Source organism: Oncorhynchus kisutch, linkage group LG12 (assembly GCF_002021735.2).
Source record: "Oncorhynchus kisutch isolate 150728-3 linkage group LG12, Okis_V2, whole genome shotgun sequence".
Classification (NCBI taxonomy): domain Eukaryota; kingdom Metazoa; phylum Chordata; class Actinopteri; order Salmoniformes; family Salmonidae; genus Oncorhynchus; species Oncorhynchus kisutch.
Genome location: NC_034185.2, coordinates 21,649,142 through 21,667,968, shown reverse-complemented (window position 1 = coordinate 21,667,968; position 18,827 = coordinate 21,649,142). Strand labels below are relative to the sequence as shown.

The 18,827-nt window shown below is 44.7% G+C and overlaps 1 protein-coding gene across 17 annotated transcripts in view; it reads left to right on the top strand.

Annotated features, from left to right (window-relative positions):
- LOC109900699 (protein 4.1-like) overlaps nt 1–18,827 on the top strand; it is a 95,129-nt gene that overhangs the window by 66,567 nt on the left and 9,735 nt on the right. For 9 of the 17 annotated variants that reach the window (XR_004211900.1, XM_031837101.1, XM_020496449.2 and 6 more), the window contains exons 6-14: nt 2,880–2,955; nt 3,950–4,168; nt 5,357–5,444; nt 6,503–6,655; nt 6,973–7,070; nt 10,227–10,399; nt 12,799–12,896; nt 15,699–15,752; nt 15,895–15,927. Coding sequence is in view for 16 of the 17 variants with exons in the window: in XM_031837101.1 (XP_031692961.1) it covers nt 2,880–2,955; nt 3,950–4,168; nt 5,357–5,444; nt 6,503–6,655; nt 6,973–7,070; nt 10,227–10,399; nt 12,799–12,896; nt 15,699–15,752; nt 15,895–15,927 (992 nt within the window). In the remaining variant the exon portion in view is untranslated. Of the gene's footprint in view, nt 1–2,879; nt 2,956–3,949; nt 4,169–5,356; nt 5,445–6,502; nt 6,656–6,972; nt 7,071–10,226; nt 10,400–12,798; nt 12,897–15,698; nt 15,753–15,894; nt 15,928–16,514; nt 16,578–18,827 lie in introns of all 17 variants that reach the window. The other 8 variants (XM_020496451.2, XM_031837106.1, XM_020496454.2 and 5 more) reach the window with 2 other exon arrangements.

The window sequence follows — 18,827 nt, the reverse complement described above, 5'->3', positions numbered from 1 at the left end:
CGAGTTTAAGTAGAATGTTATTTGTTTCTGGCCATTTTGAGCCTAATCGAACCCACAAATGCTGATGCTCCAGATACTCAACTAGTCTAAAGAAGGCCAGTTTTATTGCTTCTTTAATCAGGGCAACAGTATTCAGATGTGCTAACATAATTGCAAAAGGGTTTTCTAATTATCAATTAGCCTTTTAAAATGATAAACTTGGATTAGCTAACACAACGTGCCATTGGAACACATAAGTGATGGTTGCTGATAATGGGCCTCTGTACGCCTATGTAGATATTCCATACATCTGTCATTTCCAGCTACAATAGCCATTTACGACATGAACAATGTCTACACTATTTATGATCAATTTGATATTTTAATGGACAAAAAAATATATATTTAAAAAACAAGGACATTTCTAAGTGACCCCCAAACTTTTGAACAGTAGTCTATATATTTAAAATGTGATTCACATTTTTATTTGGCGTGCCCCTGAACAGCATTGTGCGTACCCCTGGGGGTATTCCTGCTTGTGGATATGATTCTATGATATGGCACTCCCCTCCCAATTCCATTTCATGCAAGCTGCTGTGCCTGTGTGCCCTGTAATAGCACTCTATAGTGTGTGTGGTACTAGGGAATGGAGGCTAGCCTATCACATGAATTGAGGCCTCAGCTCAGACCCATTTATCTTCAGCCTGTGACTCAGACTGGAACGTTTCAAGGATAATTGAAAATCAAAAAACAGGCCAGAGATGAGGGGGAGACTGAAATCCCTTGTGCCCATGTCACACCACCACAGCTGACTTTTTGAAGGTCATCTTTATAAAAACGCTTACTTTGTAAGAGTCTGCTCATGAATGCTCACTTAGAAAATTACCCTGATTTCCAAAGCTGTTTCTGTGCTAGATGACACAATTTTTTTGCTATTGATTTTTGTCCATTCCCACCTGAAATACTACACTTAATTGGACAGTTGAAGATACTGTCCTGCACAGTTTCTCTACCGCTCACACACACACACCAAGAAATCACTATGTTCTTGGACAGATCCTCACCTAACTGCTCCTTGCTTCCTCAAACGGTCACTGATCTCTCCGCTCGGTCTGGCCAAAGGACAATGGCTACAATATGACCATAGTTGTAACAGGAGAGGAACAGTGGCAGTTTAGTTTGTGGGGTAATTTTTGGAATTCCTCTTTAATAACATATCCTGTATCCCATGCCCGCACTAAGCATGTGTGAATTTGGCATGATTTTCCTTCTTGTGTTTTGTAGATTTAAAAGGGGGGGGAAAGAGCATTGATTTTTATGATTTTCCTTGAATTCTCGATGTTGTGCAGACTTGAAAAGAGAAATGAATTAATCCGCTGATGTCATTTTCTCCGCACAGTCAATGAAATTCCTTCCTTGCCTGGCCCTAATTCTTTGTTCCTTCTCATGAGGCCTAGGGTTCTGGGAAGAATGAAAAGCACAGCCATTCAGTTCTGCAGCAAAACAAATGGCCCGCATGGAATCCCTATATGATTACTCTGTTCAAGCATACTGTCCAGACCAGACCAGTTAAACTCACTCGCCTGCAGCTAGACTCTCACTCTCCATTGATGAGCAGACACAGAAAACCTCTTATTTCACTATCCCTTTTCTGGATGAAAAAGCCTGAATTCCTCATGTTTTGGAACATACATTTCAGGGAAAGAGAGTGGGAAGACCATTTAAGTCTGTTATCCACCGTGTCCTGACATATTTGTTGTAAATTGAGCCATTGCATAACATCATGTCTCCCACCCAGAGGGTGAGGGACTGTGATCATCATCCATCTCTTCTCTCCCCGGTGTAATCAGGATAGCGCAACCCCCCCCCGACCCACCCCTTCTCTCTCTTTCTCTCTTAGTTAGCTGTTGCTAGGTGACAACCAGCCCTACCCTAATGCTGACGAGGCTCTAGGCATTGCCACATAAAGCCAGTGGTCTGTGACTGGGCACACACAGAGTTGAGTAGATAATGTGTATTAGCACTGCTAATCCTGTCTCATCTCACATGGCGGCTCTCTTATCGCTGACAACAGGAAGTATAACATGGAGCCCTGCAAAGGGCTCTTAAGCCCATCTGGCCCCCATTTGACCCCAACACTAGTGGTCTCTATATAAAAAGTAGGCTACTACTAGAAAGTAGATTGCTTATGTAAAAGTGAATCCATATCATGATTTAGTGTTGAAGATTTGACGTTGATTTTTAAAACCCTTTTATGGGAGTTGTGTGGTTCTGAAATGTTTTCTGCTAGCTGGTTGAATCCAAATGTAGTCAGCGTGTCTAATGATGAATACTCAAAATGGAAAAGGAGTTTAATTTTAAAGGCCTTGTTTCTACTCTGCCATTTTAGATTAGTCTCTGTGCACGACCAAATCAAAACGACTCCTCAGGCTGGCCCATGCCTTTCCAGGCTTGCTAAAACTTCTACTTCAAAGCCTCTCCTCGCAGGTCTTAGCTGTTGTGTAATTGCTTACAGCGCTCCTTTCCAGTGTGTTCTCTTCCTCTTTCCATCTCTTTGCCCCCTCTCCCCCGTCTCTGCTTTCTCTCCCCCACCACACCCACACTCCTTATGGACAGTCAATGAGCACAGCTGTTCGAGCAAGCATGTGTTCTTAGCACATCTGGCTCGGGAAGATTCCACCATCGCTTGTTTTTCTTTGTTGGTTATTTGACACTAAACTAATAATTGCCTTCCTCTACATACAGTACAAACGCTCACCCAAATGCTTAGCCGGAGTCACTTCTAGGCTTGAACACGTGGCCTGGCGCCTCAGAGGAATCTATAATATGTTGTGTTATGATAATGAAGGATGCATTTCCTTTAGTCTTTAAATCAGACGGGTCCTGTTCTCTCTCCACAGATCCCTCCTGGCAGTTAGCGTTCAATGTCAAGTTCTACCCTCCTGATCCGTCCCAGCTGACCGAGGATATTACCAGGTATTGTACTGTCCATTTCATAAGGAAACAAAGGTCAAACAGCCACTCCTTTTCATTGTACATTTGATTGTTTGGCTTTATTATGTTAGTCATATAGCAATTAAATGATCTGCCCAGTTGTGCAAACACAGAATGTATGTATGCCACACAGGTGGCCCGGGGGAGTCAAAAACCTAGTCTGTTAAAGTGTTGCATTCACACTTTTGACATCTTTCCAGAGTATTTTGTACTCAGGAAAGGTAAATAGTTGTACTGTTACGGTATCTACAGTACATGTTGTTGATTTTCGGCCAGCATGCACATGTAACTAACACATAAGCAAGCACTGTTATTCACTGTACAACTGTGAATATATAAACCTCTAATCCCGTAAAGGGAGCTGTAGTACTGTGCTGCACAGTAGTTGCACACCACAGCAGCAACATGCAGTAGACCCCTGGTCGATAAGGTCAGAAGAGCAGAGCACAAGGGGGAACGGTGTGCTGTACACGGAGTGTTCAATGTCCGTGTGTTCCCCCAGTGTCTCATCACACTCGGCTCTGAGCCCTCAGCGGGATCACTCCGGTTACTCCCTAATCTAGTGTAGAATGCCCTCTTTGATCGGCACCCGTCAAAAGGTTGCAGCAATATCGAATGCAGTGGAGCTGTCTTCAGCCTCCAGAGTTTAGTTTCAGCACAGCCCCAGATCCAAGGTCATAGGCAATCATCTCACACACCTACCTTTTTCTCCCTCTCTCTCTGTGTGCCATTACCGCACACGCTATTTTTGCTGTTGTGATTCTGCAGGCTGCTGCTGTACTGTAAGGCACAGGAAACCGCCCCCACACACACCATGTTCACGTGCTGAATGTCATGTCAGATCTGAACTAGTGGATTAGTGTCATGATAAACATACAGACCAAATGTACAAAATCTATTTCATGCCCTTTGATCCCATCTCGCTCACCTCTCACTCTCTTTCTTCCCCTCCTCCCATCTCTCCATCTCCCTGTAGATATCTCCTGTGCCTTCAGCTGCGGCAGGACATAGTTTCGGGGCGTCTGCCCTGCTCCTTCGTCACCCACTCTCTGCTGGGTTCCTACTCCCTGCAGGCCGAGCTGGGAGATCACGACCCCGATGAGCAACGCCTCGACTACATCAGCGACTTCCAGTTTGCCCCCTCACAGACTAAGGAGATGGAGGAGAAGGTGGTGGAGCTCCACAAAACTCACAGGTCAGAGCCGTGTGGGGTTAAAGGGATAGTTCAGAGAACTATCCCTTTAAAGCAAGCAAGAGGAAGTGACACAAATCAAATCACATTTTATTGGCCACATACACATGGTTAGCAGATGTTAATGCGAGTGTAGCAAAATGATTGTGGTTCTAGTTCCGACTATGAAGTAATATCTAACAAGTAATCTACCAAATTCACAACAACTACATTAAATGTAAAGGGATGAATAGAATATGTACATATAAATATATGGATGCGCGATGGATGTGCGGCATAGGCAAGCTGCAGTAGATGGTATAGAATACAGTATATACATATGAGATGAGTAATGTAGGATTTGTAAACATTATTAAAGTGTGGTGACTAGTGATACCTTTTATTAAGTCCATTTATTTACGTGGCCAGAGATTTGAGTCTATGTTGGTAGCAGCCTCTATGTTAGCGATGGCTGTTTAACAGTCTGATGCACCTGTACCGACCTCGCCTTCTAGATGATAGCGGGGTGAACAGGCAGTGACTCAGGTGGTTGTTGTCCTTGATTATCTTTTTGGCCTTCCTGTGACATCGGGTGCTGTAGGTGTCCTGGAGGGCAGGTAGTTTGCCCCCGGTGATGTGTTGTGCAGACCACACTACTCTCTGGAGAGCCTTGCGGTTGAGGGCGGTGCAATTGCCGACCAGGCGGTGATACAGCCTGACAGGATGCTCTCGATTGTGCGTCTAAACGTGTGTTTTTAGGTAAGCCAAATTTCTTCAGCCTCCTGAGGTTGAGACGCTGTTGCGCCTTCTTTACCACACTTTCTGTGTGGGTAGACCATTTCACTTTGTCCGTGACGTGTAAGCCGAGGAACTTAACTTTCCAACTTCTCCGCTACTGTCCCGTCGATGTGGATAGGGAGGTGCTTCCTCTTCAGTTTTCTTGTAGTCCACGATCATCCCCTCTTCTGACACTGACATTGAAGTCATCACCGAAGGGGCCTCTTTAAAACCACCCGGCTGTGGGGACTGGGGAAAGACACCTGTGTAGAAATTAGATTGGAAATTACCCCTCGCCTGTACTAAACCCTGTGATTATCATATATTTTGAATTCCCTGTTTTCAGCACCTCCCATTTATCGATTGAATTATCATTGACTTGAACTTTTCACCTGTTTTGTTTTGGATTGTTCTATGTTTTGTCTACCATTCTAGGGGGATGACTCCTGCTCAAGCAGATACCCAGTTCTTAGAAAACGCCAAGAAGTTGTCGATGTATGGTGTCGATCTCCACCATGCCAAGGTGACTGACACACGGCCCCAGGCACTGGGTTTTGAAATGTCCAATCCAACCAGAGATTTTGTTTAAGAAATCACTCCTGTTTACATGTTTTTGGAAATACTAGGAAATACATTTGTGATGTTTATAAAATGCCCTGCAATGAGAAAATGTCAACCTTATAGCCATAAAAAATATAATTGAACTGTAAGTTCTTAACAAGGAGACATAGCCTACTGGTCAGTATCCAAACTTAGTCATTTATCAAGGAACTGTTCTCCTACGCTCCATTCTTTGTGTATGGAAGTCTGTTGAAACTGAGAGCACACAGGACTCAGGGAGGCTCCTTTGATGTAGTGTGCAGTGAGGGGAAGAGAGGCAGGCAGAAAACACAAAGCCAAAGCATAAAGTGCATCAGCTGTACAAATACATGTGGTGGAGCCGGAGCTCTTTTCACTGGGCCGTCTGCATGGGAACAGCCCTGTGGAATGAACCATTCTCTCTCCCGGTGGACTGGACATGGGTTGAAAACACAGTGACCTCTTAGTGCAGATCCCAACCGTCAGTAATTAGTGAGAAAAGTGTATGTCAGGCCCTTATGTCCTCTCTCTCTTTCAGTAGGTAGGCAGACAGCCACGTACAAGGGTTGTGTGGAGAAGCATGTCATGGCCATGGGGAGTGAGAGGGGGTGGTTGAAAGCCATGCATTGGTGTCTAATAGTTGCCATGCCCATCAGTGCCGATGGATTTTCCTCCTCGTTTTACAGTTTGATACACAAATCAATAGCCACTCAGTATCAAACTATCCATATGTCCCAGACTTAAAAGACCCTTTATGGCATCATGCAAGTTCGATAACGTTACCATTGACTTATGGTGGGATGATTGCATATCCAGCCTTATTCAATTGTATGTAATCTTATTCCATTGTGAGCCTTGGCAATATTATAAATCTTCTGGACTGAAATCTGAGAATGTTGTCTGTTCTCTATCCATGTTGTCTGTACTGCTGCAAACGTGACTGTTTTCTGTTCATTATACTTTGCTGAACTGTTGCTTTGGCTGTTGTCTTTGTGTCTGCAGGACTCTGAGGGAGTGGACATCATGTTGGGAGTGTGTGCCAATGGCCTGCTGATCTACAAAGACCGACTCCGGATAAACCGCTTTGCCTGGCCAAAAATCCTCAAGATCTCCTACAAACGTAGCAACTTCTATATCAAAATCAGGCCGGGAGAGGTACAGAACCACACTGCTCTCAGAGGAAAAACAAGATATTTCCACAATTTACTCTTGTCCTTTCCAAAACCCACTCCAGAGATCAGCTGTAGGAAAGAGACTGTCATTGAGCCAAATACTGACAATATTAGGACATGGTTTGATTGTGGAGATGGAAATGCTGACGTTTAGATATTTCTTTCTCAAGGCCCAATTCAAACTAGTTTTGTGGAAGGAGGGGGGATTTGGTCCATATCTCGTTTTTTGTGGAGCATATGTTTTCTAACTTTGCTAGTTCTTGTACTCGAGGGAACTCAGCTATATGCTGTATCTTACAGACGGAGCAGTTTGAGAGCACCGTGGGCTTCAAGCTGCCCAACCACCGCTCTGCCAAGAGGGTCTGGAAGGTCTGCGTGGAGAATCACACCTTCTTCAGGTAACAATCACACTCTCCGCTCCCATGTCAACGACACCAACATAGGTTTAACCTCGAACTCACTGCCACAGACTCTAAAAGATGTCTGAACCAGGAAGAACTAGTGTTAGGTCCTCTGAAGTCTGTTGTTTTTTAATTATTGCGCCTTTCTTTATAGTGTTCTGTTCCACCTTGCAACTTTATCTATAGGCCCTTTCTAACCTGTTGACTCTGTGAAATGTGTCTAAGCTAACACAGTTAGTCCTACCTCTCCATACTGTCAGTGGGGAGTGTTAAATGCCCCCCCCCCAACCCTATGCACTTATTTGTTCAGGCAGCTTCTCTGTCTGAGGCCTAAAGCCATGGCCATTATCATGCGCTTAACTTCTTATGGTATAGGGGACGCTTGTATTTGTGGTACAGATGCAGCATCATCTTTTCCTACACTTAAATTGCCCTTGCCTAATGATTTGCGTCTCAAGCCCGGCTTGAAGCTCTGCTATCCTCACCACAAGGCGATAGTAATCCTGTATATTAAGAGTACAGCGACTGCAATGAGAAGGCATCATGTTACTTAGTTTGTTTTGGTTTTTTTGCCCGGAGGAGGTCCTGTAGATCCATGTCCAGATGAAGCATCCGGGGTGAAAAAGTTGAATTAAAAAAGTTGTGTGAGGATAAAACTAAGACCTTGGTAAACTTGTTAAGTACCGAGTTTGATGAAATACTTCAAAGTAAAAAGCAAAAGTTTGGCAGGTAGCCAAGTAGCAACAAACAGTACAGCAGTATGGAGACAATGCGGAAGTGTGTTGCATCACATAATAAATCCCTGCTGCGCATCGCATTATTTGACAGTTCGTAAGAGGATTGTCGGCACACTCCAAATTGAAACCAGATACGGCATGGAGATCCTCGGCTGTTTAATCGAGTTGTGTTATTCTTGGCATGGACAACGAGGAGGGGAGCCACAGCCTCAACAAACACAAAGCAACAATCACTCACTGCCTTGCCTTCAACCCAACCAGTAATATCCCAAAGCCCTGTAGCGCCCCTCTTTCTCCTCTCCTCTCATTCAGATCTTCTGTGTGCAAAAGAAACTCCTAGTAATGACTGTCCTTAATCTGTCAAATTTGAATTTCAAACACTGCCATCCACTTTAATGGTCTTGTATATTGATATCAATACATATGAGGGCTTTTAACATCTCTAGGGTATCGTCCCACCTGGCCAACATCCAGTGAGATTGCAGAGCGCCAAATTCAAATACAGAAATACTCATTATAAATATTCACAAAACATATTTTACATAGGTTTAAAGATGAACTTCTTGTGAATCCAACCACGGTGTCAGATTTTAAATAATGCTTTACGGTGAAAGCTTACCTTACGATTATTTGAGAACATAGCCCAGCAGACAAATCATTACAAACAGTAACCAGCCAAGCAGAATAGTTACACAACTCAGAAATAGAGAGAAAATTAATCCCTTACCTTTGATCTTCATATGGTTGCACTCAGAAGACATTCATTTACTCAATAAATGTTCCTTTTGTTCGATAAAGTCTCTTTCTATCCAAAAACCTTGCGGTTTCTTCAGTAATCCACAGGCTCAAACTCAGTCAAAACAGGCAGGCAAAAAAATCCTAATTGTATCCGTAAAGTTCATAGAAACATGTCAAATGATGTTTATATTCAAACCTCAGGTTGTTTTTAGCCTAAATCTATAATATTTCAACCGGACAATAACGTTGTCAATATAAAAGATAAACAAGAAAGGCACTCTCTCGGGATTGTGCATGAAAAAGCTCTGACACGTCAGGGTCCATTCATTCAGAATGGTTTTACTCCCTCATTTATCAGAATACAAGCCTGAAACAATTTCTAAAGACTGTTGCCATCTAGTGGAAGGCAATTTTGAGTCCTAATTCAATGGATACTGTAATGGCATTGAATAGAAAACTACACAACCAAAACAAACAAACAAATCCTGAATGGATTTTTCTCAGGGTTTTTTTTCTCAGGTTTTTGCCTGCCAAATCAGTTATGTTATACTCTACACTATTTTAACAGTTTTGGAAACTTTAGTGTTTTCTATCCAAATCTACCAGTTATATGCATATCATATCTTAGTAGCAGGCTGTTTAATTTGGGCATGCTTTTCATCCAAAAATCTGAATGCTGCCCCCTACCCTAGAGAAGTTCAATTGTCCCGCTTATTAGCAATTTGGTCCGAAGAGTGGCTTTTCTTGGGCTGTGATGTGAGGGCATGATGTCATGACAGACCCCGGCCCTGGCTGGGCTGGGATGGAGGTCATGCTGGGATGCTGAGATCATAATGGAATCCACAGACACCCTGACATCCCAGCAGCACACCTAGGGCCAGTGTCTTTAAATGGGGTTGAAATCAGCCCTGGCCTGCATGCCCCTGGGATAAACAACAGAACAGACCCCTTCCTAGTCTGCCTGTATAACAGCAGAGAGCAGAGCCTTGGAGAGGACCCCAGTATGGCTTAACCTGACACCACTAGAAAGATGCCAGAGACATCTGGACTCCAGCCTGCCGCTCCCTCAGGCTGTGCACATACGTGTGTGTGTGTGTGATAAATGTCTGAGTGAGGGGCCCTGCAAAGCAAATGGGGGGAGATGGGCGGACAGGAAAGCCCTGTCTCCATAGGAGATTAAGGATAGGGGCAGGGACGATTTTGAATATCTAGCCTCAAACACAGCTGTTACGCAGAGCCAGCGAAGGAGAATAGGAGGCCGCTTACTGTTCGGCGCCCAGAGTTTGATGGGGTTTACAGCTCATGTTCACGTACGGTCACTGACAAACAATGAGACTGTTGAACGGATCCCTTTTACCTAGGTCTTCATGACTCATTCATAATCTCTGTATTTACACACAGAGATAGCTAGGTTTATCACTTCCACCTGTGGTTAGCCTAGGTCACAGGCAGGACATTTGTAAAAAAAATAATAATAATAATAATAATACAAACATTTTTTTTTTTATTATAGTGAAAAAAGACAGTACTCTTTATCTATATAGCCTCACTGTCATCCAGTAAACTGAAATAACATATCCACATAGAGTTTACACACTGAACCAAATACTGTATATGATACAGTATTTGTTTGTTTTCAGAATAGTTTCATTTTATTTTGGTCCTATTCTCACTCCAGGTTAATGACTCCAGAAGCGCCCACTAAAGCCAAGTTCCTCACACTGGGCTCTAAGTTCCGCTACAGTGGGCGGACCCAGGCCCAAACACGACAGGCCAGCACCCTCATCGACAGGCCGGCACCCTACTTCGAGCGCACCTCCAGCAAGCGCATCTCACGAAGCCTGGATGGAGGTAGGCAGTGGCACTAGACAACACACACAGTTGGGATTTGGGTTGATGTATTGTTATGCCCAGTTCCCACTACCTTGGACTATGGGCAGCGCTGGTATTCAGGTAATGAGTACAGTATGAGTCAGTCCATAGCTGTCTCTGCAGGCGAGGAGATGAGTGTTACTCAGTGGAGCGTAGCCTCTGATTCTGCAGCAGCCGGTCTCTTTGTGATCATGAGAGGGTTCTCATTCAGTCAGCTCAGTGCAGACACCGTAGGGGGGCCGTCACAGAACCACAGGCTACCTCAGCCCTGCCCTCAAAGAGACATTTAGATAAACTGCTGAAGAAACACTCCCAAAACAGCGAGCGAGAGAAGTAGATAAAGTAACAAAGGACCCGCAGGATCAGAGGATACCCATTACCGTGAGATATACAGAAACGGCCCCGTTCCGTGACAACACTCATCAACGTGCCTCAGCATGCATTCTGTTCCCCCGCCAACCATTAAAGTTTAGAGGGAACAAACCACTATCCTCCTCGTTTTAGTCAGCTCTAACTGTCTGGTGAGCTGAACTATGCTGGTTTTGCATTTAGCCAAACATGTTACAATGACTAGGGATGAACATTCCTATAGCCTACTATGAGGCTATTTCTCTTTTCCAAGTGTTTTTAGAAGAACCATTTTGCAGTGTCCTGTACAATGTCAGTCAGTGTTTAGCTGTAGGCTTGGCACATTCCCCCACTGTCATTGCTATTGGCTATATACGGGAAATGGCTCTAACATCTTTTTCCCTTTGTTGGAACTTTGGAAAGGACTGTGGATGAAACTGGACTCGTTCTTTTTGACCAGGGGATTTCAATGTGTTTCTATGACTAGACCCAGGCTGTGTATGTTATTGTACATTTAACATGGGAAAGAAACAGTGCCACTAAAACGTTAACAAGCATGAAGGATGTTCTCAGGCCAAGGTCCATGTGAATTTGTAAGCCTATTTTCCACCATAAAAGCATTCTAGAAATTGTTCTGAGCAAAACCTAGTGTCTTTGCGTGATGTGGGGAATTAGACTAAAATACAGTAATACTGGACTGGCCCGGCTGCTATGCAGATTAAATGCGGGTGATGGTGTAGCTGAAAGTGAAGTAGTAATTAAATGGCGAAGCTTGAAAATGTACAGTACCTCTTCTGACAAAGATTAGTGTGTTATATTGACTGTTCAGTTTTTTGCTTCCAACTTCAGCAGCACAAATCTAGGAGGAGAATCCTAGATGAACATGAGTCACCAAAGGAATGCCAATCTCCATACTTTACTTTGCCATGAATAGCCTACCATAACATTTAGCAAGATGAGGGCTTTCGCCTTTCCCTCTCTGTCTAGCTTGTAAATCTAGGATAACTCAACTCAGTCCCAAATACCCCATGTGTACTAGGGCCGGGCCATTCATTATTAAAGGGTTACTCGACTCACTCACACTAACCTGGGCCTGCTCTGGAATCCCTTTTCTTTGCTTCCTCACTCCTTCTTTCCCCTCCTGTATGTAGGGCCTCTCTGAGCCTCTTGATCATTCATCATCAGCCCAATGCAGTGTGCTATTAATTCCCTCGCCTTCCTCTGTAGTAGAGGGAAAAATAAGAAGAGGGCGGGTGGGAACCATTTTGTTTTCTGACTGGCCAGCCGTGGAGACTTCGCTCTCTCTCCTCTGGCCCCTGACTATGGCCCCCAGAGGTTCAGATACAGTCACAGCAGGTGTGAGACTGGGACTCTGAATGAGACGGGGCTAGCCGAGGAGAATTTGGTCCTGGTCTCTGGATAAATCCAGTAACCCTCTTCCCTCCCAACACATGGCACAACAATACAGGGAGTGGCGGCTGTGCTGTGGGTGGCATGGTCAGTTACTGATGATATCAGGTTCCATATCAAACCCTTACTACTAAACCTCAAGAATCCATGACTACACCGCACCACTGTGTGTGTGTTGGCACTGCTAAATACACTACTGTACACTGTGGCTAGCATGACATGTCAATCATTACTGTAGTTTCACATAGACCTGGCATTTAGCCAAAGAACTGATCCTGTGTACTGATCCTGTGTAATTTCTCTGACCTCTTTCCATCTGAATAGCTATTGGACATAGGCATTTACTATACCAAAACAAATAGCCATGTCTGGTATGTACTATGAATCCATGCAATTATGGTCATATCTCATCCACAAAAGGCGGGTGCATTTAATTTGTATTGTTTTCATATGGTCCAGATTAAACTGTGCTCTGGGGTTAGAGCGCCCTCTGCTGGCCATGCATTGTCATTAGCATGATGTGCTGAATTGAAGAGCTCTCTGAAGTATACATACATGGATGGAGAATATGAATGATATATAAAGCTTGGATATGTGTCATCTTGTCTGTGCCCCTTCAGCGCCAGTGATCAACATGATCGAGGCCCAGGACTCGGCCCCCACCTCTGTGGGGAACGGCAGGGAGCCTGGCCTGGAACTCTCCTCTGACTCCTCCAAGGTGAGAGGAGGTAGCGGGATGATCTAACTCAATCTCTTGTCTTTCAAGGAAGAACCAAACATCTGACATCCTGTGGTTGAATTGGAAATGAATAGTCTGTCTGACTAATGCCTAATACTTTTGTCTCAAAGGAACTCAATTATCTCCACTGTCTCGCTTAGAGACCCCCCCCCCCCCCCCCCCCCTGTAGCACTGTGGAGTTGAACTAGCCAGAGCTATAGGATGCCATTCTGAACGGTCTGCTTCGTACCATGACTCCTATTAGGAGAGTGTAAGATTCTTGACATGTGGGTGCTGTATAAAGGATCATATTCATCCTTAACATAACAGTGACTTGTCCATAATGCAATATCATTATTTCATTATGGGCGTGGGGCGGGTGCTGTCTTAGTTGTACTAGGGGTAATGTACACCAATAGGATCCCCTCCCCCTCCTAACATTGTGATATTAATCGAGACTCCACTAACTGGATTCTTGCTCGGCGGATGTTGTCCTGCCATGGTCAGGGAAGATTTCTGGTTCTCTGGGGGGTTTCCCTAAAGTAAAAATAAAGGGGACAGGGCTAAAAGTGAGAGTTTTGAATTCAAATTGAATGGGAACAACGAGAGTTTAACTGTGCTATATCTCTAACTCAATCACAAAGACCTTCCTGTTTTTGGGTTGCTTTAGATTCTTCCCCTTCCTGTCATCTACTCTGACTTCTCTCTGCATCTGTCTACTAGTGTTCTCAGTTCTGATCCTGTTGTACAGTTGTAGAATGCGCTTGACCCTCCTCCCCCAGAACCTCTTGGACCCACCCTTTGACCCCTGACCTCTTACTGCCCCCACTATGTGACCTCTTGTCTGCACCCGTGTTACTCTGCTGCACCCCTGACCTGACACGTCTCACTAATGGTGTTTCTTTCTCCCCTCTTTTCCTGCGCACACCTTCCTCTTACCGTTTTATTATTTTTCACACACATTTGTTTCTTCTTCTCTTGGTTGTGATTACTGTTTGTTTTTCCCCCTCACCGCTTCCTTCCCTGCATGGTGTCTACATGTGGCCTTCTCTCTCTTTCTCTACATGGGGGAAACGACGGGTTAATCACTGTGTAGTCAATCTTCATGTTCCCCCTGTCCTTATCCTCCTCCAACTCATCCATCCCTCCCATCCTGGACACCATCTCTGAGCTAGACGTTCTGTCCGACATCTCGGAGGACGACCCCCTGTCCTGGGGCCAGCTAGATGGGGACGGGGACTACCCGGGTATTTGGGATCCTGATTTTACCCCCCAGCAGCATGCAGACAGTTTGGCTGCAACAGGGCACTACCATCACCAGCCTCTAGAGGCCTTTCCTCCTCCCTCCCCCCTGGCCTGCAGCTCAGAGCCCCAGGAAGGGTCACCCGTCCAGGCCAATGATGTGGCTCAGTCCAGTCTGGGCTTCTCCGTGCTGGGGATGTTGATGGGCCTGGGCTTCCTGCCCTTCTCTCTGCTGGATGCGGACGGCTACCTCTGCTTCCCCAGCCTTCCCAAGGACTGTGCTGCCTGCTTGATCCCCTCGGGGCTGCAGCGCTACCTGCCCCTCTCCTCCCCCTCCCTGGTGCCCTCATTCATGTTCATCTTGGCTTTGCTGCTGTCTGCCTCCCAGTCCCTGGCTCTGGCCTTCCTCCTGGCCCTGCCCCTGGCCCTGTCGCTCTGCTACCTGGAGCATAAGGCACCTGTCCCCGCTCATCCCCCTGTGGCCACACCCTGCTCAGACACACACACTGACACACACAATTCCCTGCTGCAGGAAGAGCTGTGTGACCAGCTGTGTGACCCCGCCGCCTGAATGGCACATCTCATCACCCCCCTGCTTCTGTCAGCTCCTCCCACCCCTCACCTTAGCCAGCACGTCTGTGTTCTGCACTCCCTCCATCCCCGTTATATTTCACTCTCCTTTCTTCTTAAAACCCTTGATTTCTGTATAAAATTACTAAATAGAATTTCAGTCTTTCGCCATTCTTTAGAGATCTTAAATTGGTTATTAAATACTAATCACTCTTATTGTACCAGTATTGGCTGCTCTGTCATAAAAATAATTTAAACCTTTTTAGTGTTGTAAAATGATAATTCTTATTCCTGTGTCCCTATCTGTTTGGCTGTAAATGCCATAGTCATACACAGGTAGATTTAGTGTGTATATATAGCTCTGTTTTCAAGTTAGTTTTGCCCTGTAAGGATGTCATTGCCTGTGTTGCACCCCCTGTGTTGCACCCCCAGTGTTATTAGTCGCCATTTAGTACACCCGGGTTTCTGCCATTTAGTACACCCGGGTTTCTGCCATTTAGTACACCCGGGTTTCTGACATTTAGTACACCCGGGTTTCTGACATTTAGTACACCCGGGTTTCTGACATTTCGTACACCCGCTTTTCTGACATTTAGTAGACCCGCTTTTCTGACATTTAGTAGACCCGCGTTTCTGACATTTAGTAGACCCGCGTTTCTGACATTTAGTGGACCCGTGTTTCTGACATTTAGTAGACCCGCGTTTCTGACATTTAGGCAACAATAAGAAACAAAGTAGGAAATGACAGATGACACAAAACAGTTAAATCAGCTCTACACAGAAAAATGACCAGTATTCCGAGGCCAGCATGTGCATCGCCCCCATCTCATCAGGTCTCACTCTCATGTGGGCAGAGCCTGGGCACTCCTCCCTCTGTCACATGACATTGCACCGTTAGGTGGTGCTGCTGGGAATCAGGCTTTCTCATCATCCATTTCACCTTTTCTTTTCCCCGACAAAAAAAACATTCCCACTACAAAAACCACGCAGGTAGAGGAGGAGCCTAGCGAAAGGGCGGCGGCCACACCTACTGAAGGCACTGAGGTCTGTGAGGGCAGTGGGCATCTTTACCATCATACTGCACCTTTTAAGATTATTTGTAATAATTATTTATAGTGTATATACACGGAGCTCTGGGCAGTGCAGGTATCAAACTAACATGTCCTTTTCTTCTGGATGCTAACAGATGAAAAGAGATGAGCCAGACTCCTCCCAGCAGGTTGATTGATTAACTGTGATTGATTGTTTGATGGTGACTTTGTCTATAGATCATCTGGGCTTTTTTACATCTTCGCTGCTCTTTATTTTGTAACCTGGGTTTCACTTATCCTGCAGGAATGTATGCTTTGTTTTTGGTTTCTTTGTGCTGCTGCCACTGTGATCTGTGACGTGTATGGATTTTCTCAACACACTGCTGTTCAACCACACGCCACCACAGCTGAACATGCTGAGGATAGGACATTGTTCTGGATGGGAAATTGTTCTTGATAGGCTTGCCTTAGCTGCAGCATTCTACGGATTAACACCCAAATAAGCTCTACCTTGTGAGGAGTAAATATTCTCTATCTCTACAGTATTATAGTTAATGACTACACAGCTAAGGTGACGTGTGGTTTAGACAGAGTCCATTCTGGTCTGCCCTGACCAGTAGTGGACGTCCAGTGTAGTTCTGTCCCAGTCTCCACAGCCTCTGCTCTGTAGTGGAACTGTCCTGACTGCACAGATTCTCACCTCTGGGCGCTTAGGCATTTTATTTCCTTTTTTATGTGTTTTTCACAAATGCGTCTTCATTTTTTGATTCCACAGAGCGGAAAGTTGAGAGTGCAGGGGGAAAATATATATGTCAGACATAGCAATTTAATGTTGGAGGTTGGTATGACTGTGATAACTATTGGCCCGTAACTAAAGGGAATCAAAGCCCAAGCCTGCATCCTTTCTCTTGGCTCCTGTCCCAGGCTGTCTTCTCCAATCTACCTTTCACTCTCAGGCTCTGTTTCTCTGTGTGTGTTTTTGAACACCATTGCATGATTTTGCATGTGGGATGGGGTGCATGTCTGACAAAACAGGGTTTATTGGGGCGAGGAGGAGCGCTGATGAACGCTCAACCTCTCCTGTTATTGAGTTGAAAATTGTTTTGGATATTTAGTATTTTCCGGGGATGTGTTTTTAACAGGACTAATGTTTCCCTAAGCCAATAAGGGATTTTCCTGCTCTGGTTTGCTTGATTTAAGTTGTGAATTTGTAATGGTGTGTTAACAAACTAAACCTACCCAGAGTGTTCTATAATCTCACACATTAGAAACGTGGAACTGTCATTAGTGCCCTTTAACATGATGTAATTACCAGAATGTCTTTAACCTCCTATAGTCGCTGTCTGCTGCGTCTCAATCCACCGCATCCAGACCATGAGACATCCCGAAAATCGGTCTTCTCACAAAATGGTCTGTAGTGTCAACGGTTTGTCCTATTATTATGACCCCCTATGGAAAGATGAGACTCTCTCACAAACACGATTGTGTCTTGGGGCTCGTCTGAAGTCAGCACAGCCGATCTGCCAACATTGGTCTGTAGCGTCCTAACAGTTTGGGCAACAAACTACCATGTGGAAAGGTGAAACTCTCACAAACACGCCCACAGGCCTTACAAGACTTGTCTGAAGGTCCCTCGATACTAGTTGCAGTACAGTACCAGTCAAAAGTTTGGACACACCTACTCATTCAAGGGTTTTTCTTTATTTTTACTACTTTCTGCATTGTAGAATAATAGTGAAGACCTCAACTATGAAATAACTCATAGAATCATGTAACCAAAAAAATCAATTTTATATTCTTCAAAGTAGCCACCCTTTGCCTTGATGACAGCTTTGCACACTCTTGGCATTCTCTCAACCAGTTTCATGAGGAATGCTTTTCCAACAGTCTTGAAGGAGTTCACACATGTTGAGCACTTGTTGGCTGCTTTTCCTTCACTCTGCGGTCCAACTCATCCCAAACCATCTCAATTGGGTTGAGGTCGGGTGACTGTGGAGGCCAGGTCATCTGATGCAGCACTCCATCACCCTCCTTGGTCAAATAGCCCTTACACAGCCTGGAGGTGTGTTGGGTCATTGTCCTGTTGAAAAACAAATGATATTCCAAATAAGCGCAAACCAGTTGGAATGGTGTATCGCTGCAGAATGCTGTGGTAGCCATGCTGGTTAAGTGTGCCTTGAATTCTAAATAAATCACAGACAGTGTCACCAGCAAAGCACCATCACACCACCACCTCAATGCTTCACAGTGGGAACCACACATGCGCAGATCATTTACCTAATCTGTGTCTCACAAAGACACAGCAGTTGGAAACAAAAATGTCAGATCAAAGGACAGATTTCCACCGGTCTAATGTCCAATGCTTGTGTTTCTTGGCCCAAGCAAGTCTTCTTATCAGTGACCTTTTAGTAATGGTTTCTTTGACGCAATTCGATTATGAAGGCCTAATTCACTCAATCTCCTCTGAAAGGGAAAGGGGGATACCTACTCAGTACAACTGAATGCATTCAACTTCCGCATTTAACCCAACCCCTCTGAATCAGACAGTTGATGTGTGTGTTACTTGACTCTGTGAAGCATTTATTTGGGCTGCAATTTCTGAGGCTGGAAACTCTAATGAACTTATCCTCTGCAGCAGAGGTAACTCTAGGTTTTCCTTTCCTGTGGCGGTCCTCATGAGAGCCAGTTTCATCATAGCACTTAATGCTTTTTGCGACTGCACTTGAAGAAACTTTGTAAATTCTTTACATTTTCCAGATTAACTGACCATGTCTTAATTCAAGTTATGAAGGTCTGTCGTTTGTCTTTGCTTATTTGAGCTGCTCTTTCCATAATATGGACTTTTACCAAATAGGGCTATCTTCCGTATATCACCCCTACCTTGTCACGACATAACTGATTGGCTCAAATGCATTAAGAAGGAAAGAAATTCCACAAATTAGCTTTTAACAAGGCACACCTGTTAATTGAAATGCATTCCAGGTGACTACCTCATGAAGCTGGTTGAGCTAATCCCAAGAGTGTGCAAAGCTATCATCAAGGCAAAGGGTGGCTACTGTGAAGAATCTCAAATATAAAATATATTTTG